The 24,757-nt window shown below is 42.5% G+C and overlaps 1 protein-coding gene across 2 annotated transcripts in view; it reads left to right on the plus strand.

The window, feature by feature from the left end:
- Positions 1-24,757, plus strand: part of GLIS1 (GLIS family zinc finger 1) — a 317,137-nt gene that overhangs the window by 229,889 nt on the left and 62,491 nt on the right. For both annotated transcript variants that reach the window (XM_084852470.1, XM_084852469.1), the window contains exon 5: positions 22,049-22,210. In XM_084852470.1, coding sequence (XP_084708596.1) covers positions 22,049-22,210 — 162 coding nt within the window. The remainder of the gene's footprint in view (positions 1-22,048; positions 22,211-24,757) is intronic.

Genomic DNA, 24,757 nt, shown 5'->3' on the forward strand with positions numbered 1-24,757 from the left:
GCAAAAGCTCCTGCTAGAGGAAGTGCGGTGGGGAAGGAGATTTTTTGCCAGTTCCCCCTGTAGTTCCCATGTTCCAGAGGGCCCCCCAACCCCGCCAACCATCTGTAGTAGCTTTTCAGGGGGCTGCAGAGGGGAGGACAAATTGGTAAAAATTACCTCCTCCTCCAGTGGGAACCTTCCAAGAGCACAGTTACGCTCACAGGAACACTAGATCCCACCCCATATATAAATCCTGGTCCTGATAGGAGTCCGATATTCTTTAATGTCCCATAGCAGAGGGGGGATTAATGATTAAGCAAAAGGTCCTGGAACCTGTTCCAAGTTACCATTATGATGTCTTCCCACCTTGTATCTTGTCTTCAATGGCTCATCTTCATACGAAAACTGGATTTACAAAAGCATGAATGGTGACTGCTAGTTTTAGATCTGAAAGAAAATGCCCCAATTTTCTCAAGAGTCAGTGAGAGATGTTCCTAATAACTGCCACTATATCAAATTCCCCTATGCATGGGATGTTTAGATATGAGGAGCAGCCAGCTGGAAGCCCTGTGCTAGTGATGTTGCTCAGATTCGTATTTCTGGGCTTGGAAATGCAAGTCTAGGGAGTTTGTAATACTCACCTCAAATATAAAGCAAACACTACTACTACTCAGGAGTGTTGCTCGTCCTAGGCCTATCAGGCGCTGACCACAAATCTATTTCCCAAGGTCCTGGATATATTCCACAGAGCCCTGAGTGTCCATTGATGCCAATGGAAAGGTTTTTTTTTTCCTCAGCTTAATTATCCTGCAGGGGGAAATTTTCAAGGGGGATTGCACTTGGGGAGGGAAGGGTTAACTCCCCTTACCAGGTACGGCCGCACTCCCCCAAGAAATCTTTTTGCATTAGCTTGGGATGATCTGGGTCAGCATGCAAATTAATTGAAGAATTTGTTTTATTTGAGATTATTTGGATGAGAAATTAATTGGCAGGCTTTGCCTCCTGTGAAATTTAAATACATTCTAGTAATTATTTCTTAATTTGCATATATAGATATAAATTAGCATACACAGATATGATGCAGATTTGTGTCCTCTGGGCCTGGGCCCTGAATCTTTTAAATGCCTAGCAACACTGCCACTGCTAAAAGATACTTTTCCAGCTCAGATTTTAATCAGACCTGGAGAAGAATTTCCCTCTTATCCCCCTCCCATCTAGCCTGCCCTCCAAACCGCCTACAACCTACAACCCCCCTCCTGATTCTCCAAATTCTCTCCTTATTCCCTCTAACCTCACTTACCCTGCAGGCACTTTAAAAGAAAACCATTGCAAGTGGAAGGACGCCAGTGATGAGAGAGGGAAGCATGAGGAGAGGGGGATGAACCTTCCTCTCTTTCTCCCCGCTACTTGCTGCCACTGCTGCGAGAGCAGCATTATTGTAAGTCAGGACAGAGGGGAGAGATGAAGAGGATTTTATGGTTGATTGGGAGGGCGGTAATTGGTGGGCTCGTGGAACTGTGTGATGGGGTACTTCAAATCTGGGCTGGTGTAAAAATGAGAGGAGTTGTTTCTCAGCCAATCTGATATGAGCTGGGTTAGCTCACCCATATTGCCTTTATGTTTACCTTTCCTCAGCGAATAGAACCTCTGGGTGTGTATGATTTGGGTTGGGGCTGTGGCACAGGGGGAAAGGGTTGGACTTCCACTCCTGCACACCAAAGCCCCAATCCAAACTGGGGACCCACAGCTCTTTTTAGAAGAAGAAAATTACATGGGGAGACCCATGTAACATGTACCTTGGCCCTAGGTTTGGTTGTTGTTGTTGTTGTTCAGTCGTTCAGTCGTGTCCGACTCTTCGTGACCCCATGGACCATAGCACGCCAGGCCTTCCTGTCCTGCGCTCTCTCCCGGAGCGTGCTCAAGTTCATATTCATTGCATCCGTGATGCTATCTAGCCATCTCATCCTCTGCCGTCCCCTTCTCCTTTTGCCTTCAGTCTTTCCCAGCATCAGGGTCTTTTCCAGGGAGTTTTCTCTTCGCTATTGGAGCTTCAGCTTCATTATCTGTCCTTCCAATGCCTAGGTTTGGTATTCTTATACAAAACGTAATATTTGGTATTCATGTAATGCTTTTCCTGAGTGCAGAAAGTGCTTCATAATTCACATACATTATCTCAGTTATCCTTACAATAGCCTATAAGAAGACCACTACTATTATTAATTTAATTACATTTCTGTACCACCTTTCTTCAATAGGACTCAAGCATACATAGGGTTCCCAGTCTACCATCTAGACACTGACCAAACCTAGGCCATCCAGATACTTCCAAGTTAATGTTCTGGGCATTATCAAGTGCCTTCGGATCACAACAGACCATTATACCATATTACAGATGGGGGCAGGGGCAGGGTTGAGGCTGAGAGAAGAGTGGCATGCCCAGTGAGTTCATGGCTGAGGGGACTTTTGACTCAGAGGCTTCCTAGCTCACTGAGCATTTTGTAAGGTGAGGATGTAATCCAAGGGCTAGCTTTGTCAAGGTTGTTTAAACCTATGCTTTTCTCCCCGAATAGAGCCAGAAAGTAGAGGCAGAAATGTAGCAGTTGAGTAAACAATTATCTTGACTAATCTACATCAGTTACCTTTTATTTCTTGGGTCCCATTCACTTCCAAGTCTGGCTCAAGACCTTAAATCATTACATATAGCCAGGATAGATTGGCTGATCTGAAACTTTGACCATCATAATTTAAATAAGCCAGTTGTTTGCAAGATTCCCAGAATAATCCCCATAGACAATATCTAATATAAGGTCAAGACCCATTGCCCTTATAAATACACTTAAAAGTATTGTGAACAATCAGGACAAAAAGTCCATTTCTATTGAATAAATGAGATAAACTCATCAATGCAATGTCAGTCTCTGAGTTTTATATTTAATTTTAGAAGCCAAAACTAAATGTTTTAATTTGACATTATTCTTAACATCATGCTAATTTGTTCCAGATGCCCTTACAGAGCCAAACACTGCAATTTTTGCATAGAAAGCATGTGCTTCAGTGATTTATTCCAAAAGAGCTTCTATTTTACTGCATTTCATTTTCTTCTCAATGAAGCACTTAACAACATGGTTTTCTTTAAGGCTCTTACTTAATCATATGGATATAATTTTTTTCAATTTATGTTTTCAGTTCTTTAGTGCGGTGGCCATGGGACATTTCTTAAACTAGGCAGATTAAATGCACATGTCAAAAGCATCTTGTATGCGAGTCCGAAGCACTTTCTGTTGCAAAAGCCTTCATAGAAGGTAGAAAAGTGATTGTGGTTTTCTGCTAGGTTTGGGGACAAAGGTAAAAGTACCATGAAAACATCACTTATGTTTTTGCCTCATTACAAATATTACATAATCATGTATCACAATAATTTAACCTTTAAAAAAAGCATAGTACATTGTGAACATTTAAGACATGAAGAAGGGAGGGCCAGAGAAAAACACTAATTTTTTTGTCATTTCTAGGCTGATGTTCAACATTTCAATTTAAAACCTATTTCCGTTGGGTTGCATTTCCAGTTTTTCTTTAATATGATCTTAGAAAACTTTGCAATTAAATCGATATTTTTAGAGCTGCATACGAAATGCGAGATGCTTCCAATGTGAAACCTGCCACATTTGAACATCTTGTACAGCCATTGCTGTACCTAGAAACGCCATTGCTGAAGCATTCCAAGAATGTCATCTGGCTCTGCTCTCTTGAAATGTGGCACACGTATAATGCAGCTCATCACAAGAAATCAGCACAAGTGTATACGACTGTAGGAAGCTGGGGAACAACATTCAGGAGATGTGTCCTTCCTCCCTTTCACTTTTTAGTAGAAAGTCAGCATGATTCTGAAATGGAATTTTGTTTTAAGATAACTTCTCTGTGTATTTGGTAGGGTATTATTATTATTATTAATTATTTATTTCCCGTCTTTTCCCCCATACTGGGACTCAAGGTGGCTTTACAACATTAAAACTTGGTTTTCCCCCTCCTCCTAAAGAGAAACATTGTAGTCTTCCAGTTTATAATCTCATAATCTGTCTGTCCAATGTGGTCATTCCCAATTCTTCTACCAATAGGCCTTGGGCCTGCTTATTAGGACACACTAGTTTACCACTTGACCCAAAGAGGTAGACCCTGTGGGAGAAAAGTTTATAAATCTACATTCTAGCCTTTCCCTCTCTCTTTGAATCTCACACCATTTATGTAAACCATGGCTTTGGAATGTGTGTGTGTGTAGTAATGGTTAATCATACTTCATTCCCTCTTGATCCTGGCTACATACATGTCTCTTCTTTTGTTTTCCACGTGTGTATGTTGCTGCCTGTCATAGATAACAGGAAATTATGAGGGACATATTTGGAACAGATGAGGGAGGGTTTGTAATTCTTGAGGCCACAGTGGTATAAACAAGTGACCTCCAGTGCTGATCAGATGGCATGAAAATACTCTGCCACATGATAGTGTACAACCAGAGACCATTACCACCAGCTTCTGCACTGCTGGCCAAATGATCAAATCCTGTTATTATAAATCCACCTTGCTTTCACAGGATGTTTCTAAAAGTGGCCTCCCTGCATTTGCTGTGATACATTTGCTAGGCACTTTGAGGAGAAAGTCGCTTGTATTTGCTCAGAACTTGACACTAGAGCTATCGGAGAGTCTGGGAAGGTGTCTAGTGTTCTGCCTGGTTGTGTTTCCTGGGATCAGTTTCAGTTGTTGCAGCTTGATGATGTGGACAAGACGCTTGAAATCAGTCCATTCTACCGCATGTAAGCTTGACCCGTTCACATCTTGGCTAATACAATCTAGCAGGGATGGATTGATTGGGTGGGTCCAGGGGGTTCATAGAATCATAGAATAGTAGGGTTGGAAGGGGCCTACAAGGCCATCGAGTCCAACCCCCTGCTCAATGCAGGAATCCAAGTCAGAGCATCCCTGACAGATGGCTGTCCAGCCTCGTCTTCAACGCCTCCAGTGTGGGAGAGCCCACCACCTCCCTAGGTAGTTGGTTCCATTGTCGTATTGCTCTAACAGTCAGGATGTTTTTCCTGATGTTCAACCGGAAACTGGCTTCCTGTAACTTGAGCCCATTATTCCGTGTCCTGCACTCTGGGATGATCGAGAAGAGATCTGGCCTTCCTCTCTGTGACAACATTCCAAGTACTTGAAGAGCGCTATCATATCTCCCCTCAGTCTTCTCTTCTCAAGGCTAAACATGCCCAGTTCTTTCAGTCTCTCTTCATAGGGCTTTGTTTCCAGTCCTCTGATCATCTTTATTGCCCTCCTCTGAACCCTCTCCAGCTTGTCTGCATCCTTCTTAAAGTATGGTGCCCAGAACTGAACACAGTACTCCAGATGAGGCCTAACCAGTGCTGAGTAGAGGGGAACTAGTACTTCCCGGGATTTGGAAGCTATGCTTCTATTAATGCAGCCCAAAAGAGCATTGGCCTTTTTTGCAGCCACATCACATTGTTGGCTCATATTCAGCTTGTGATCGACAACAATTCCAAGATCTTTCTCACTTGTAGTGTTGTTGAGCCACATATCCCCCATCTTGTAACTGTGCATTTGGTTTCTTTTTCCTAGGTGCAGAACTTGGCATTTATCCCTATTAAATGTCATCCTGTTGTTTTCTGCCCAGCACTCCAGCCTGTCAAGATCACTCTGAATTTTGTTTCTGTCTTCCAGGGTATTAGCTATTCCGCCCAATTTTGTGTCATCTGCAAATTTGATCAGCCTTCCCTGCACCTATTCCTCCAAGTCATTAATAAAAATGTTGAAGAGCCCTGGGCCCAGGACTGAGCCCTGCGGTACCCCACTCGTTACCTCTCCCCAGTTTGAGAAGGTCCCATTGATAAGCACTCCTTGAGTCCAATTCTATAGCCAACTGTGGATTCACCGGTTGTAAATGCTTCACTCTGTCAGGGGTGGTACCTGCCACCTTGAAAGAGGCTGTAGTGCACCCTCTCCTGAGAGGACCTCCTTGGACCCAGAGGTATGTGAGAATTATCGCCCGATTGCTAATATCCCCTTTTGGGGCAAGGTGGCTGGGCAGCTTCAGACGTTCTTGGAGGAAACTGATTATCTGGACCCATTTCAGTCTGGTTTCAGGCCAGGGTACGGCACTGAAATGGCCTTGGTTGCTCTGACTGATGACCTACTCTGGGTGAAAGGCGGGGGGACTGTTACCCTGTTGATCTTCCTGGATCTCTCAGCAGCTTTTGACACTGTTGATCATGGTGTCTTACTGGATTGGCTGTAGGGGGTACTGTGCTAAAGTGGTTCCACTCCTACCTGCAGGGCTGATTCCAGAGAGTGGTATTGGGGAATTCCTGTTCTATCCCATCGCTATTAAGCTATGGGGTACCACAGCGCTCTATTCTATCCCCCATGCTGTTCAACATCTATATGAAGCCATTGGGTGAGGTCATTAGGAGTTTTGGAGTGGGGTGTCACCAGTACGCTGATGATACTCAGCTCTATTTCTCCTTGTCGTAGGAGTAGGCTGAGACTGTGAAGGTGCTGGACCAGTGCCTGGAGCCTATAATGGGCTGGATGAGGGCCAGTAAACTGAAGCTAAATCCTGACAAGACGGAAGCTCTACGGATTGGTGGTTCCTGAGTGCAGGAACTGGGTAAGCGACCTGCGCTGGATGGGGTTGGACTCCCCCTGAAGGAGCAGGTACATAGCTTGGGAATAGTCCTAGATCCATCCCTGTCACTGGAGGTGGACTCCTTGGCTCAGAGTATTTGGGACCAGCTTCGGCTGATCCTCCAGCTATGGCCTTTCCTGCACAGGGATAACCTAGCCACAGCAGTACATGCACTGGCAACTTCCTGATTAGACTACTGCAATGCACTTTATGTGGGGCAGCCTTTGAAGATGACTTGGAAGTTGCAGCTAGTGCAAAATTCAGCAGCTAGACTGCTGACTGGAACACCTTATAAAAATCACATAACACCAGTTTTAAAGGAATTGCACTGGCTGCCAATACGCTTCCAGTTGGAATTCAAGGTTTTGGTGATGACATTTAAAGCTCTAAGCAGCTTGGAACCTTTATATTTGAGGGAGTGCCTCTCCCTATATATGCCTGCCCGAGGACTGAGATCTGTTGGAGTTTTGTTGTTGGATTGGGTGCCTCCCAACTGCAAAATGCCAGTGCTTTAGAGGTGAAACAGCACCACTGCTTGGGTAGGAGGACTGTCTGCAGCAGGACAGAGGGCAGGGTGGGATGAGTCAAATTACACACAATTTCATCCTTTCAATCACATTCCTCCAGAACGGTTCCTTGCTGAGCTTTCTGTTAAAATATTGGTGATCAGAAACATCAGGCATGGGAAAGAATTAGTTTTATCTCTCTCAGGCATTTATGTTGTACCCATTAGCGTTTTCATTCATCTGAGACTATTTAATCTGTAGGCATCACCTGAATGACTGGTTTTTTCTTCTTGTCTTCTATATTTATTTACACAGCTTCATCATAAAATAGCAGGTCAAGAATCATCATGATGGCTATCTAGTAATACCCTCCTCAACTGAGGGAGGATCTCCCATATCCAAATACTGCTTGCAAATGATGATTGATAATATTATTTGCGCAACTTAATTATTCTAGCTTCCCAAAGATCAAAGGTGAGCAACAAACAATTTAGTAAATCATCATATTAAAACCAACACCTTAGGCCAGGCCCATAATTTTATGCAGCGCTCTAGGATAAACACCACAAGAGACGTGTGCCATAGATGAGTTACTTGTAGAACAAGAATGAGTACAAGGATCACTCAGTAACCAACCAACCTTGCCAGATGATACAGGTGAAAGCATGTGTGTGCATATATGAAAGTGCACATATGCACACATGCATGGATGTGTGCACGCGTGCACGCGTGTGCGCACGCGCACACACACACCAAAATACAAAACTAGAACTTTCAGCCAACATCATTTTGGAAAAATTGCTCACTCTCAATGCTTTAATTTATGCCACAATCCTATGCAGGTTTAGACAGAGAAAAGGCCTATAACTCCCAGCATTCCCCAGCCACCATTGCTGGCTGGGGAATGCTGGGAGTTGTAGGCCTTTTCTCTGTCTAAACCTGCATAGGATTGCGCCCTTAGCCATTCTTTAAAAAAAATTACATAGAATAATAAACCACAGGGTCAAATTCAGCACACAGTGCTGTCAGATTAATCTTACTCTGGAACAGGGCCTATCTTGACATAAATGTTGCATTACTGTTCTTATTCTCCAAATGCATCTATTCATTTCTAACTGTACTTTCCCCTTGTATGGAATGAATTTGTAGATAAGCATAGAATAGAATAATAATTCAAGGCAGCTTTAATCTCTGGTGTACCAGTAATTACCCATGATCTAACTTTAACTATCATAGAAGATGTATAGAGGACGGCATTTTCTATTTTTACATTTTAACTCTCGTGTACTGCTGTGGGGGGCTTCTTGGCCAAAAAGTGGTAAAAAATAAACATTGAGCTTTAATATTTTCCAGAATAACGAACTGAACTACGTGGAGATTGTAAAATGTTTTGTAAATGTATAAACCACTAAAGGTGTGGTTTGCCTGAAAGCCTGGCCCCTCAAATCCAAATTTCTGTGGAAATAATTATAATGGTATTCGCACCAATGTATGTATCCCAGCCAGCTCTTTTTCAATTTGCATCCCCTACTCCCCATATTAACCTGGGGATATCTGTGTTAATTTTCCTTCATGTTACTATTTTTATGTCAGAATGGCAGGTGATGCAACTGATGCCATGTTGAGAGAGTGAATGTGGGATAGAACAGTCCACCCACTTACAGCTAGTTTGCATGGTCAAAGTTGTCTCCACATGGTTTTCCCAAGTATCTCCAGGGAGGCTTTTGTACATAAACTATCTCATGAGTAAGCTGAATAATCTTGTAGAGATAAACTGGATAATCCTTAAAGTAGTCAAATCTTTTAACTCTTCAGAGGCCTCTCTCAAAATATAAATGTTTTTCCTTGTTTGTCTTACTCTTTCACTCTGTTTGGTTTGCTTTCATCTGGCCTTTCCTCAATTCCGTCAAGCTTCATTGTATAATAATGTATTGCAGTGGACTTTTTTCAATTATGTTTCTCCCTTGCTTGTTGCTATAAAACTCCAGATGTTTTGGGATTTCATGCTTCTCCGAATATTATTTTCCTTTATTTTAATTTTCTTTTGTAACATGCCACGCATGTGGTATTTTGGCCTTTTAAGATGCTGTGTTATGCTAATCAGCCCTTCTGCTGCTGCTGCTACGTCTCCTCCTCCTCCTCCTCCTCCTCCTCCTCTTCCTCTTCCCTTTGTTGCCTTTGGTATATTGGTTACACTACATTGGGAACTTTGCATGATCAAATCCAACTGATATTAATGGGGAAGAGGTGGGGAGAGGTTGCACAACTGTACTTGATTTAAAAACAGCATGTGTAGGAGATTTTCCTGGTACAGCCTGCTTTCTTACTATGAGAAAGGAGGTAAAAGTGGTAGAGCACATATATTGCATTCATGAACTTCTGGGTTCAATTCTCAGCATCTCCAGTTAAAGGGTCTCAGGGAGCAGAGTTGAAAAAACCTCATTGTGAACCTAGAGTTGCTTTCAGTTGGAGTGTACAGTACTGTTAGTTGGCAAATGGTCTGATTGAATCTAAGTTAGCTTCATGTATACGTTCATTCTTATTCTGTGTTTTTACATGTCATGTATATTAAGCAGAACATTTCAATTATGTAGGTAAGCTTTCAGTCATTGTGACAAGTGCTTTGTCACAATAAAGATAATTATTTTTAAAAGGCCCATTCTTACAAATACATCAGCAGTCATAGTAGTTTCAAAGGCAGTATTCATAGAAGTACAGAATTTGTTTGGTTCTACTGTCAAAACTAGCATAATTTACTTTCAGATAAGTAACATACTACGAGAAACTGAGTTTTCTTGACAAACAGGGAAAAATGCGGGAGAGGGATTAAGCAGATGCTTAAGTGAAAGTGGGTGTTCAGTAGGGTTTCCAAATGTATCTTATTTTAAGGGCAGTCACTTCTTTTAGATGGTAATGCATCATCACATCCACATATAACATGATGGGCAGTTCAGGTTTACAGAATTCTGTATGATAGATTATTAGATCTGCACTGACCCTTAGTTAGAGCCACATAGGTTGCCATAAACCTGCCCTGGCCTCATCTAGATTGTAATGTCTAGGACTGTTTGGCTTAGAAAAAAGGTGAGTAAGGGGAGATACAATAGAAGTATACAAAATTATGTATGGTGTGGAGAAAGTGGATAGGGAGATACTTTTCTCCCTCTCTTATACAGTTAGAACCTGGGGTCATCCCATGAGACGAAATGGTGGGAGATTCAGGACAGATAAAAGGAAATACTTCTTTACACAGTGCATACTTAGGCAATGGAATTCACTTCTTCATGATGTAGTGATGGCCACCAATTTGGGTGACTTTAAAAGGGGGTTAGGCAAATACATGGAGGAGAAGCCTATCAATGGCTATATGCTTTCTCCAGTATCAGAGGCAGTATGCCTATGTATACCTGTCTCTGGAGATCATGGGCAGGAGAGTGCTGTTGCGCTCATGCCCTGCTTGTGGGTTCCTGGTTAACAGCTGGTTGGCCACTGTGTAAACAGAACTGGACTACATGGACCCTTGGTCTGATCCAGCAGGGCCCTTCTTATGTTCTTATCTAGCTGGAATGAGAGGCCTGCTGTGGGTCAAAGCTGGATTCCTCTTGCCTCATTTGCTGGGCATTAGTGCTTGCCTTTGCCACTATTTCTGCCGCCACAGCTAATAAATAATAAAAAAGGATTTGGGTGCCTCTTGTTGAAATAAATACAAATAAATGAACATACGTTGTTCTGCTGTTTACAATTTACAAATTTATCAAAATACCCAGATGATCATTCAAGCCATGCAAATAAGTGAGGATGTTCTGTGTCTTATTCTAGACTTTGGATTTACAACATCTGAGCCAAATGAGCTGCCTGTTGAGTTCTCCGAAATTTTATAATCATGCATACATATTATGTTTGCAGAATTGGGGCCTTGTGTCCTTTTATTGAAGTGATTCAGCATATATTCCATGGTGTTTATTTTTTTTTAAGCTTCTGAATATAACTCATGAACACATTTTCCCCAATGTGTGTATAGAATGCATATACATGCTAGCCAATTCATATTTATCATGTATTGAAAGTTTTTGCAATTGCTTTGGAAGAAGAAATAACATTTCATAGTGCTCTGAAGAAGCTCAGATATTTTGAGCAGACCGAAGACTTCCTATTGATAGCCATAAATGTTTGGGGAATGAAACATTTCAGGTTTTCCATCTGTAGGCTGTCTGAGATGTCAACAGCCAATATGACCTGCTGTTTCCCTTGTAGGACTATAAATAAAAGGTAGCTTGTTTAACTGATCTTGCAGCCGAAAGCAGAGGTGTGTATTAATGAGCTTTCTCTAATGGCACACTGACTCTATTTACAGCACTGCCACTGTGAAGCATTTTCTCTTACAGTCATAACTCATTTCCGATGAAAATGTGCTCCACCTTATGGCCCAAACTGTTTGGTTTCTCGTTGGTTTCTTCCCCTTCCCGACAACTGACAGTTATTCTAGACATGACTGCGATTAAGTATCCTTAGGAAAGAAGTCAACATTTGATAATATATTAGTGTATGCTCTCATTCCCACACCATGCATTTATGATGTGGTATAGAAGCAAATGAAAATATATGGAGCAATGATCATGTATCATATATAATTGATTGTGGCAGGCATAATGTGATATACTTAGAAACCTTTGGGTATAATTTTATTTACAGTAATAGCTTTCCCAGGAAATGCATGGCAATATGACTTGTACATTTTAAGAAGGTGTTTTATTGTTGCAAGTGGGAGAAAATGATTAAACTATTTTGTTAAAGGATGCTTCACATGTTTAAATTTTCATATGTAAGAGCCTAGACATACATGGGTAACAGTACTGGTAACAGATGGGCCTGATTTGCCCAGAGAGCTGTGAAATCCCAAGCCTTTATGGAAATAAATCACCCAATTTCAAAGATCTAGTCAGATGTCTATGTTGTCATGTTTATCCATATATGATGACATGCAAATAATCTTTGCATCTGCAAAAAGTTAGTATATGGGACTGAATCCTAGAGGGAGCAGAATAATTGTATATAGTAGTGGAACGTTTATTTAAAAATGTAATGCTAATGTATAAATAGTTATGATGACATTTTACTCATTGTTCTTGCATATGCATGGATTACATTGGGCTAAAGGCATTTGTGAAGAGTGGTGGTTCCTAAATATGCATGTATGATGTCATAGAAAGGCAACAGTGTTTACTCAAGCTATGAAGTAAAAAAAGAAAGAAAAAAGAAATACATCCACGTACAGCTGTTTTTCACAGACGCAAAAGATTGTTACTGTTATCCCAGGTGTCAATCTTGAGAAAAATGTGTAAGGGAATCAGATGAAGGTATAACAGATTGATACCAGATGTCTGGGAGATATAGGTAGAAGCCTTCTAAATTGATCAAGTGTTGCTTATATGCCTACTGCTCTTTAGAAACTATATATTAACTCCTTGTAGACATACTGTATATTCTGTGAAATGTGAACCATGTAATTTCCATGATAAATAATTTGAAAGGAGCTAAAAAATACCAAAAATCCATACTACCATGAATTCTGTGCAACTGGAGATGAGGATTGTTATTATGGCCGTGCTGAAAAGGGCACATTTTTGTGACTTTTCAGGGAGACCTTGAAAATGTACAAAAGTGTTCATGCACTTACAGTGAGGGTAATGTGATGCAGGAAACATTGCCCTCACTCTGAAATGGCTATGTTTGCGCTCAGACATATCATCACGTAGCCAAACCTGGTGGGCCATGTTACAGACTTATACAGACTGAGGGCAGTATGATTCAGTAAGCATCGTCTTCATTCTGAGTTGCTTTCAGTGATGTCATCACTTGGCCAAATCTGACTTGGCTACATGATGACATCACTTTTTTGAGAAAGAAGAAAGCAAAACATACAGCATCGAAACAGCAGCTGTTCCAGCAGAAATTGATTGACGAACAGGCTGTGAACAAGATGTAAAGGGAGTAAGGGGGAGAGGTTTTGAGACCTTCCCTCCCCCCACCTGAAAATGTTAATGGGTAAACAATTATGCAGAACTATTGTTGTGGCTGTTATTATATAGGAAAGCAATAACATTCTATATATTGCACCAATAATAATCCAACCTCACCAATGTATGGCAATCACAGTCCTTACAAATGAGAGAATTTGAGATAGAACTTATATCTCTGTAGAACTCTAGTGTTTTTGTTTTGTGGGTTGTTGAAATTACCTACGCTCTGCACAAGTTCAGAAACTGTAATCCTCACAATTTTGACCTTAATTTCCATCCTGTCTGTGCCTGAGGCAGAAACCCAGAACAGGCAGCATGGATCTTTCAGTGATTCAGGGTTGGGTCATCTACGTCAGGGGATCTTCTGTACAACATCTGTATTTCATGGCTTTTCTCTGATCCTCTGGTATGTTGCTGCATTGTTTTCAGTAGAGTTGTGCCGGAGGCAGCAACGTGTTCAGCAACTAGGGGGAAATGATGCCCATGCACTGAATAATTAGTTACCCTAAAGGAAACAGCAGCAAAATGGCTGTCATCAAATCTTAGAAGTAGAAACAACACAATGGACCATCTAGCCCAGGGATTGCCAAATGGCAGTCTCTGAGCCAGATGTGACCTACAAAGCGCATTTATGGCCCTACCAAATTTGAAACAAGGAGTCACAATTGTTTGCCTAGAGCTTTACTTACAAAGAACATAAAATTGTTTTCAAATATTGTGAGCTAGTCCACATTTACTTTTATATTTCTGTTTGGGTGTTCATGCTAAAATAATCCCGTGGCCAGTAGCTACTCAGAAACAATGAGGCCTGGGTGAATGTCATATGTTTCAATGTATTGCCACCCAATGCATTTTCTGGAAAGGCAAGCAACAGAGCACAGTCAGCCTGTCTCTTAAGGAGATCTTTTGAAAAGCACATTCGTTCCTTACCTTTCCCACCCATCAGTGACCTCTACTGCCTTATTAACACCAACTCTTATTCTGAAAAATGCATGTCCAGTGCCTCCACAGTTGTCTAGAGAATAGAGAGGCCCTTGAGCAAACCACAACTGGCATCCCTAAAACTGTCCAATTGACCACTCTGAGGTAGGACACCCTGTAACTGAGGACTGCCAACAGAACCTTGCTGGGCCCTTTCTTGGCCATCTCAAAGAAAGGAAATTTCGTTAGGTAACTTGTTCCAATGCTGAATGTTGATAATGGCTAACATGGTTTTAGAGATTGAGGTGCATTCTAGCGATTGCAGAAAGACTCTTGGTTCCAGCCGGGCTTTATGACTGAGCATATGAAAAATTCCTCAGTATTGCAGAATTGAATGGAAGGTGGAAGCAATAGGAAAGAAAATTAAGGATGCAATCCTAAGTATGTTCAAGACAGAAAAAGTTCCTATAACTCTGGCTGGGGAATGCTGGGAATTGTAGGACTTTTTCTGTCTAAACATGCATAGGATTCCCACCTAAAAATGTTAACATTGTGAGGTTGTTTGGAAAGGAAAATGGGGAGAGTTAGTATAGCAGAGTGAAAATGAGAGGGCCCTTGATAGGAGTTTTACATTTTCAGATCTCTGTCATTACCAAATGAGTTAAGAAAATGCCATATATGCCAAGACTACTCTTATTTTAATGGGCAGCTTAAGATTTGGTGGACAGCAATTTTAACAAAACTGGGGATCTCAGGTTGCCTGGGGTTTTTTTGTTTTTGTTTAAAATTTTCTAAAATATGTGCTCTAGTCTCTAGACTGTTAGCATTTATTTATATACTTTCTTTCTGGAATGACTGAAATATTCCAAGCCCCACTGGCACCCAGAAAGACATCTAATATTCCAAGGGGGAATTCCGTAGCCAAATGAAATTTCTGAGTCACTGGTCACTCATTTCTTCAGTTACAAGGTGACCGTTCTTGAATAGAAAGTTGGCAGTTGATGCATGCAACATAAACTTTAAGTCTGTCACACAGACTGAATATGTAGTAAAATGTGAAGGGCAGCAAAAATGTTATGGTGTTGTTTATACCTGTGGTGTTTCTGTTCACAGATTTGTCCCCTGAATGATATATATTGGGAGTCAATTTCTATGTAATTTTTCCATCATCTTGAGGATCACTTCATGTGGGAGAGGCTTTCTGAGCAGTGCATTTACTCCCAGTCCTAACAGAACTGTAGGCATAGCTACCCAAGAGTAATTGACTTTAAATCATGAGCTCTTCACACCTCATTACAGAGGCATGAATGATTCCTTAAATGCTAAAGAGATCAGGATTCCTGTATTCTACTTGATGGAGCTAAATGGACTATTTTGTTTCCCTTGCATCATGGGATAGGAATTTGATGATGCTGTTTATTTATTTGAAGTATTTATGTGCCATCTCTTAATCATACAGCTCCACAAGGTAGCTAATAATATAAAATCACGATAAAATAATAAAATGAAATTAGTTAAAACAGTAACAATAAAGGCACAGCAAACAATAGCAGAGTTTTTTTTAAAAAAAAAACAACAAATCAACCCCAGCGACATTAAATTACATTAAAATCTTAGGACAGGCAATATGGGCTGCAGGGGTTCCCCATCTGGCACTTGAAGCTTCTTCCCCAGACCTCTTTCCCCTTCCGCAGCACTGGGGGCAGAGATAAGCCCTTTTCCCTGCCACTGCACCGAGAAAGGGCTTACCTCTGATATGCAGCAGATAGAAGATAAGTCCTTTCCTCTCTGTCAGCACTGGGGCAGGGAAAAGGATGTACCTCCATTTGAGATAAGCTGCCCCTGCCCCCAGCACAGAGAGTTAGAAATGGAGCTTATTTGGGATATGCAGCTGGGGCTGGAAAAAGGGCTTATATCAATTGGAGATGAGCCCTTTTCCCTGCACCAGTGCTGACAGAGGGTCCTTTGCCCAGTGCTGGAGCAAGGGAAAGGGCTTATTTCCAATTGGCATCAGATCAAAGATAAGCCCTATTCCCTGCTCAGTACTCAGAAAGAGAGCTTCTCTCTGTGCTGGGCAAGGAAAATGCCTCTCTCAGCTGACCTACATGGATCAGATGCTGGAGGTGGAGTGGTGGGGCTGGTCTCACTTGCTTTCTCTCTTTCTCTGTGTGCATTAGGTGTGGGAAAATGTGAAGGGAGGGGGAATATATGCCAAGAGTGGCTCCACTCACATTGGGCAGTGGCCTTCCCACTTTGTGCAATAGCCTTGGCCACTCTTGGCATACAGCCCCAACTTTCGAGCCCAGGGTCAATTTGGCCCTTGATCTGAATAGAGTTTCCTGTTCTGGCTTATGAGAACAACATTGTTTCCAACATCTGTCTAAAGATCATCAGGGATGGGACGTGAAAATGGATAGAAGAGAATTCCAAAGGTGAGGGGCCACAACTGAAAAGGCTCTGCTTCTTGTTGCCACTTTTTTCTGGGGCTGGCAGTGTTCAAAGGATTCACTGGCCCCATCCCAACCTATTCAGATAAAAGCAACAGCATGCTGGACTAGGGTTAAACAGTTCTCTCACTTAATTTCAGTTTGACTATGACAGCCTTTCTCAACCTGGTGCTGTCCAGATGTTTTAACCTAAAACTCGCATCAGCCCCAGCCAGCATGGCCAGCAGTCAAAGATAATGGGAGTTGTAGTCAAAAGATCTGGAGAGCACCAGATTGGGTAAAGCTGCACTATAACAACAGGCCACAGTAGTTACTTTCACCCCACTGGCCAAGTCCTTCCCTTCCCTTTGGGGTCTGAGTGCCTGTGAATCCTTCAGCCTTTACATTATGCATCACCTCATTTCTTGCAGCTTCCTCTCCTTGTTTGTGAAGGAGGGTACACATTCCCAGGTTTTTCCATTGCTCATGCACGTAGCAACAAGTCATGGTTTGTTGCTATATCTGACAAACACACCTACATCTAGGTTTGTCCATTGATTTTATGTACTTTTTAATTGTTTTTTTGGTTGTTGCATGTATTAAACACTTTTATTTATTTTTAAAAAAACATAATGCTCTGTCTCTGTGTAGTACTGCCCTTGAATAACACTTTGCCTAAAAAAATGAAAGCCCCATCTTTGGAATGCAGACAGTTTTTCACTGTTTTAAGCGTCCATCCCATCACTTTTCGTGTACAGTGAAGTGACTCTTGTGCTCTTGAAAGGCATCACTTTTAGCAAAGAGAGGACTGAGGACTGTTCAAAAATAGAACATAGTTGGCATTAGGAATTCGCAGTTCCACTGGCAACACTTTTTAGTTCCACTGGAGTTGCTGTTTCTGCCAGCTGTGGATTTCCCTCTGATATTTTATCCATGCTGCATTAAACTGCCATATATTTTCTCCTGTATTTACTTGTGTCACTGTTAGTTATTCAGGCATTTTTTGTGTGTAAACAGAAGAGTAACTATTTCCCCTGTATAATTGTCTCCGGTAATCTAGGAATGTGTAAAATTCATCATCATCATTTTTAATATGAAAAATATTCACCATCCCATCTCAAAATAACCATTGCAAATCAAATCAAATTTAAAATGCAGTTCCTGTGGATTTAAGGCCAATCTACAGACATTAAAAACCAGTTAAATCTTTATTTACCCCAAAAGATACATGGTTGAAAAGAGTTTTGTCTTTGTAGCTTTTTGTAACATACAAGAACAGAATAAGCTGCTAGAATGGATGAAAAAGGACGGAGTCACAGGCAGGATGTGAGCAGCACAGAGGAAAAGCACACATGCAGTGTATCATTTAATTTCATTTATTACATTTCTATACTGCCCAATAGCTGAAGCACTACTATATGTGCCCATGGACACAAAAATGTTTACTCCTGGTATATGCCATCATTTCTGTAACTTTGCACCAGTCCCAATCTTGCCATAGGATATTTCCCTCCCATGGACTTCAGTGTGTGTGTGTGTGTGTGTGTGTGTGTGTGTGTAAATTCAGATATAGTCGCCTGTGTCAACCACTTCACCCACATTTGTCATGGCAGAGCATAGGATCTGATAATGCAGCACTAAACCACAGCACGTCTTCACCAGTATATAAACCCCACACAAGCAAAGCCTCAGAAAACGCATGGGAACCTGAGCACATCTCTATGCTTAGAACCCTTGAGACTATAGACATAAACACCAAATTCAGTTCCCAACAACTAGGGATTCCAGGACAGAGCACCCTATGCAAGTAAGCAAGGAAAGAGGAAACATCTTCTGTAATGTTTAACTGCTGTAGTTGTTCGCCATGTTTCCCCACCCCTACCCCATTTGCTGAATGTGAATAATGACCCAGTTCATGCCATCGACAGCTCCCACCATGGCTTAAATAAGCTATGGTGGGTTGTGTTGTGGGTCAGCCACGATTGTGAATATTCAAAACATGGCAGGCAGCCACTGTGGCTTATCATGATGTGTGAACCCAGGCAGGGTGGCTTACTGCTGTGGGTAAGGAGCCACCCAGAACCCATGGGTGATCGTATGAGCCGGCCCACTGTGTCTTGTCTGTACTATATTGCTTTAAATAACTCCCCCCACCCCCAGCAGCAAGCAGTATCCTCCACACAGGAGAGACAATCACCCACATGCAGTTAAGTTCTCTGTTGTCAAAGGTCCCACTCCAAACCTTCATGAGCTTTGCATGGCAAGATCACGGCCCAGATGCACGGAGCAGAACAAACAGCCGCTCCACACACGGAGCCAGTTCGCACTTAACAAGAAGCCACTGTGGGTGAATTTCCCTGTGGGGCTTCTTGTTGCGGGGCCAGACGCTATTTTGAAAATTCATGGCAAGAGGTGTACGGTGGCTTGTTGTTACGTGCAAACCCAGAAAGGGTGAGTTGTTGGGGTGGTTAACAAGCCATGCACAACCTTAAAACAGGAAGTTGGTTCTGGGTGGCTGGTTAGCTACCCCAATAACCCACCCTCACTGGGTTTGTATGTAGCAAGCCACGGCATACCCCCACTGCAGCTTGAATTTTCAAAATGCAAAACAGGAAGTCCCGTAGGTGAATTCACCCACCGTGACTTGCCATTACATGCAAACCAGGTAGTTGGTGTTTCACCGCAGCCATAAGGGAGACATATATTCACAGTCACCACAGTCTCCCCCACCCCCACTCCATGGGTGGAGGAGAGGCTGAGGTATGAGCACCCACACTCAGGTGGCACCACTCTCTTTTCTCTCACCTCCTCACAAACACCTCTTACGTATCCTGGTGCAGGGACTATGTGCTTGAGCTGCTGGCTATTGCTTGCTGTTCTCTTTCTTGTGTCTCCCCCCTTGCCTTCCACCGGTCATTGTCCCAGAGGTACAGGATCTGTCCTGCACCCCGTTCCATGCTGACCATGAGAGAGGCCCACCCTATGACCATCAGCAGGGTGGGCCTCTGACCTATGGCCAATATGCTCCTTTCTGTTACCTACTTGCTCCAGGCAGGCTCCTGAACTTTTGCAAGCTTCATGACAGACAGTTATGCCATAAGTGAAGTTGCTCCTAGCATAGAGCTTGTGCCATAAGGGATGCTGCATCTGGTACCCTGCTGTATGTCTAGCCCTGCTGGGATGCCTGGTTAGTTGCCCCACAGATGTGTCTTTACATAAGAAGATAAGAAGAGCCATGCTGGATCAGACCAAGGGTCCATCTAGTTCAGCATTCTGTTCACACAGTGGCCAACCAGCTGTCAACCAGGAACCCACAAACTGGACATGAGCACAACAGCAGCCTCCCTCTCATGTTCCCCAGCAACTGGTGCACATAGGCTCAGTGCCTCTGGTACTGGTGGTAGCACATAGCCAGCAAGACTAGCAGCCATTGATAGCCTTTTCTTCCAGGAATTTGTCCAACTCCCTTTTAAAGCTATCCAAATTGGTGGCCATCACTACATCTTATGGTAGCAAATTCCATAGTTTAACTATGTGCTGTGTGAAGAAGTCCTTCCTTTTATCTGTCCTGAATCTCCCACCAATCAGCTTCATGGGATGATCCCAGGTTCAAGTATTGAGAGAGAGGGAGAACAACATCTCCCTATCCATATTCTCCACACCATGCCTAATTTTGTACACCTCTGTCATGTCTCCTCTCACCCTCTTTCCCTTTCAGGATCTCCTCCATCCCGGATACTGATCAATAAAACTGTGACATTGCCATGTGTGTTGCTTCTTGGTTGCTAGGGGGTGATTGATAGCGATCCTTTCCCACCACCTTAGTAGGGTCTGGCTTCAGCTGTCCTCAGGGGAATGAGCAGACAGGCAGAGAGCATGCTGGGGTCAGGGACTGCTGCCCCTCCTCTCTCTGCTCACTCCGGTTCCCTGGATGGTGAGGGGGAAGGCTTTGCAGGGTGCGCAAGTGGGATGGGTGCTGCTGCCAAGGTGTATGAGGAAGTCAGTTGTGAGTGGAGAGGGAAGATATGATGCAGGGGAAGGAGCAATGAGGCCTACTAGGATGCTATCCATAGGGTGGATTGGTCACATGGGCTGCCAGGGGAGAAGTGGTCGAAAGGGGCTGGTTGGTTCACGCAGGGGCTGAACCATCAGTCTGTGCAGTGCTCTTGCTGATTGTCTCAGATGTACCGGGGGGGGGAGGCTCCCCACTTTCCTAGTGTGGGGTTGTACCCAGGATTCAAACCTGGGGCTTCCATTATTTAAGACATTAGCTGTTCCGCCCAATGCTCCTGGTGTCTATGATTGGGTATGGAGGCTGCATGGCAGGTGGGATGACAAATGCCCCATAATTGCTGCACTGGTTGAGCCGAGGAACTCCCTCTATTTTGCCCCTGACATGACTAGATGCAAATGGTGAATAGGGGTCTATTGCCCTCTTCCCCCTGGTTCCCAAACCCCTACACAGTGAGCTACTGGAGAATCCATTGTCAATGTGTGTCCATGGCTCCCCGTGTGTGTCGAGACACCAGGGACATTGTTCATGTGTCTTCCGTTTTATGCTGTTTTTGTATTTTCTACTTGTGTGGTTTTCCCTCCTGGGATGAGCACACATTAGATACGGTAGCCATTCTGCCTGCATAATGGCGGCATATCTTCAGTCTCAGCATAATGTGAGTATAGGACTGCTTTTTGCTCATGTGCCACATTTTCCCAGCGTACCTGCTGATGCTTCCTTGGGTATTTTTTGCGTGATTAAACCAGTAGAGAGAGAGAACAAGTTGTGTTGTTATGGGGTAATGAATAATATTTTTTTGAAATATTAATTATACCAATGACCTTTTGATAGCATATTATGTTGAGAAACACTCTAGTTAAATGGCTGTTCCCTCCCACCCCCAGTGTATATGTGATTGTGGAGGTGATGGTGATCATACTGGCCATGAGACATGAGTTTTTACAATCTGTATTAATTTGGGGGTAGTGCATGGGTGTGGGAGATTGCTCTTGATTTTTGTATTTGGCTAGGGTGATATAGGGAGCCATGTTTTTCTCTGTGTCCCAGGTTTTTCTTTTTTGCTCTGCAATGTTTCATCATTCGAAATACTTAAGTAGTTTCTCTGTGCATGGCAGCTGTCTGTCTGATCCCTACAGTAGCTCTTATGCCAATGCTTCATGTTGTTCATAATGTTGAATAGAGCCCTCCCTAAGCTGAACACTTGTTCTTTCTTAATGCTTAAGCTCCTTTACTTAAACCATATCTTGAAGCCTTAACACTGTGCATACGACAATACAGTAATACTAACTCCATTTGCCGTGCATAGTGATGGATTAAAACAGCAGAGCAAAATGTGTTTCATCCATAAACTTCAGCAGATGTTCTGAATTCTGGTTGATTTGTTGCATGCATGTCCAGTTTGGATTGTTTTTTCAAACACTGTATTCATTATAGCAGGATATGGTTTATTTAATAAAGCTTTACAGAGGTTTTTTGTGGCTTTATTGCAGTTTGAAGGGTGCAACAAAGCATTTTCTCGACTTGAAAACCTTAAGATCCACCTGCGGAGTCACACGGGTGAGAAGCCTTATCTTTGTCAACATCCTGGCTGCCAGAAAGCTTTCAGCAACTCGAGCGACCGGGCTAAGCATCAACGAACACACCTGGATACTGTAAGCATGACGTTATTCTATACCATGCTGTATGCTGTGCAGCCTTCGTAGTGGAGCTTTTTCTGAAACCAGTGCTGGCCTCCTTCACTTAAATGTGGCATTTTAGGAATCTCCAGTGGGAGAAGAAAGAGGAGAATAAACATCAACGTTTTCCCTTGTGCTGTTATGCAAAAGAAAAGGGAGCAAATATTAGTATCCAGAGGTTCTGCATGTGTTTTGTTTTATTTATTAGGAATTATACACCACTCTTCATTAGAATTGATTCCAGGGCAGTTTACATTAATTAAACATTTAAAATCCAATAAATAGAAAAATATTTGCACACAGTATATAACAGAGCCAGCAGCAATGTTTGAAATGCCTTGGTGAATTTGTTTTTGTTTTGTTTAGTATTAGCCTAGTGCCTAAAACATAACAGTCTTGGTGGCAGACACTTCTCCTTGGGGAGGGCGTTCCGCAACTGCGGTATCACAGCCAAAAAAGCCCTCTCTTTAATTGACCTCAATTTCACTTTCAATAAAGGAGCACTCAGAGGAAGGCTTTGGGACATGACCTTAAAGTGCAGGCAGGCTGATACAACAGGAGATGCTTCTTCGGATACTTTGGACCGGAAGCATCAGCATTTTGAATTGAGCTCAGAAGTATAACAGCAGCCATTGAAGAAATTCTCCTAAAACTGCCGAGATACAGTCTGAACAAAGTGGCCCAGTTAAAATTCTGGCAGCTGTGTTTTGCGTTCATGGAACCTTCCCAGCCATCTTCAAAGACAGTTCCATGTATAACGCATTGCAGTATTCCAAACTGGAAGGTACTGGGTTACTATAGAAGTGAGCTGTAGTAATTTTCTTCCCATGATATTGCTGCTCTTATGATGTATGTATGTCTGGCACAATAAGGAATTGTGTATTACAATTTCACTCCAGATATTTGCAGAAAAGTCACTGGTGTCACAGCAGCAATGGTATTATTGTTACTAGGCTAAAATGCTATCACAACAGCTACCATATGTAAATGGATGACACCAGTGGATCACTAAAGTTTGCTTTAATGTTGCTTTGCTATGCAGTTAATGTGACTTAATCTGAATGAACGTGTATTTATTTATTTATAACATTTGTATACCGCTCCATATCTAAAACAGATTTCGGAGTGGTGGACACAAAAGATAAAACAGTAAAAGAATAAAAAGATTAAAACACCACCTTAAAATCATGCTTTAAAAAAACACACACACAGAATGCCAATAGAAACAGTGACTGGTCAATTAAAGACTGCCTTCTGGAACGGTGTTGTTTTCAGGAAGTGCCAGGATCCACACAGTATTGGTACCTGCCTGACCTTTGGGGGCAGGGAGTTCCAAAGAAAGGGGGCCACCACACTGAAGGCTCTTCCCCTGGTGGACTCCAGCTGGGCCATAGGTCCATGTGGAACCACCAGGAGCAAGCTCTCCAATGTCCTCAGTGACTGGGCGGGTTGGATGTATGTGTTTTTGGAAATCTTTCTCTGTATATTGAGATCTTGGCTGTTGTCTATGTGACGTGTCACCCTTGGGAATGTGAACATTTTATATAAATCTTCCATGATTTGGCCATAATCATTGGAAGTACAAGCCCACAATTCAAACATAAATCACAGTTAGTTACAAATCATTACAAACTTAACACTTTTTGAATACCTACATAGATTCCTCCTTCTCTGTGAACCACCCAACCATTCACTCACCAATCCTTCATTTGTTTAACAAATGAAGAGCTGAATGAATGGCAGTCTTTGATGGCAGGGGTTGGGGGTAGCTTTGTGTAGTAGAGCACATACTTTGCATTCAGAAGGTCCCAGGTTCAATCCTTGGCATCTCCAGGAAGGGCAGGAAAAACTGCTGCCTGAAACCCTGGAGAGCTGCTGCCAAGCAGTATCAAGAATACTGGGCTAGATGGACCTATGGTCTGACTCAGTATAAGGCAGCTTCTTATGTCCCTATATTACTTCCTCTAATCAGCTTGACTCTATAGAACAGGGGCAGGCAACCTGGTGCCCTCCAGATGTTTTGGACTATGATTCCCATCATTCCTGACCATTAACCATGCTGTCTGGAGCCTATGGGAGTTGTAGTCTTAAAACATTTAAAGGACACCAGCTTTCCTACCTTTGCTAGAGGATGCTGTTGCTGCTTATTAGCCAACGAGCATGGAAGGATAGAGATGAATATGTTTTGTCAGGCAATTATCTGCCAAGTGATATCTAAAAATGTAATAGGCGACAGGGCTCCCAATCCCAACTAAAACTGGACTTCACAAGTAATGGCCCCAGTTTTTTAAAGTCAAAGATCCTGCTTTATATTACGTTATGTTCATCGTTACTTGGTACGGCAATTGTTTCTGCTTCCCCTCTAATTAAGCCCCTAGTGATCCTTTTCCTTCTTTTCTTTATTCTGTTTTAGGTACTTCTCTTTTGCCTTCTTTGACCGGCCTTGTGAATTGTTCGCTTACCACTGGTGATTTTTCAGCTTCTTATAAGCATGCCTTTGTCTGTCCTTTGTTGAAAAAAACC

This window comes from Heloderma suspectum, chromosome 4 (assembly GCF_057233095.1).
Source record: "Heloderma suspectum isolate Gila_16-S chromosome 4, 16-S_ref, whole genome shotgun sequence".
Classification (NCBI taxonomy): Eukaryota; Metazoa; Chordata; class Lepidosauria; order Squamata; family Helodermatidae; genus Heloderma; species Heloderma suspectum.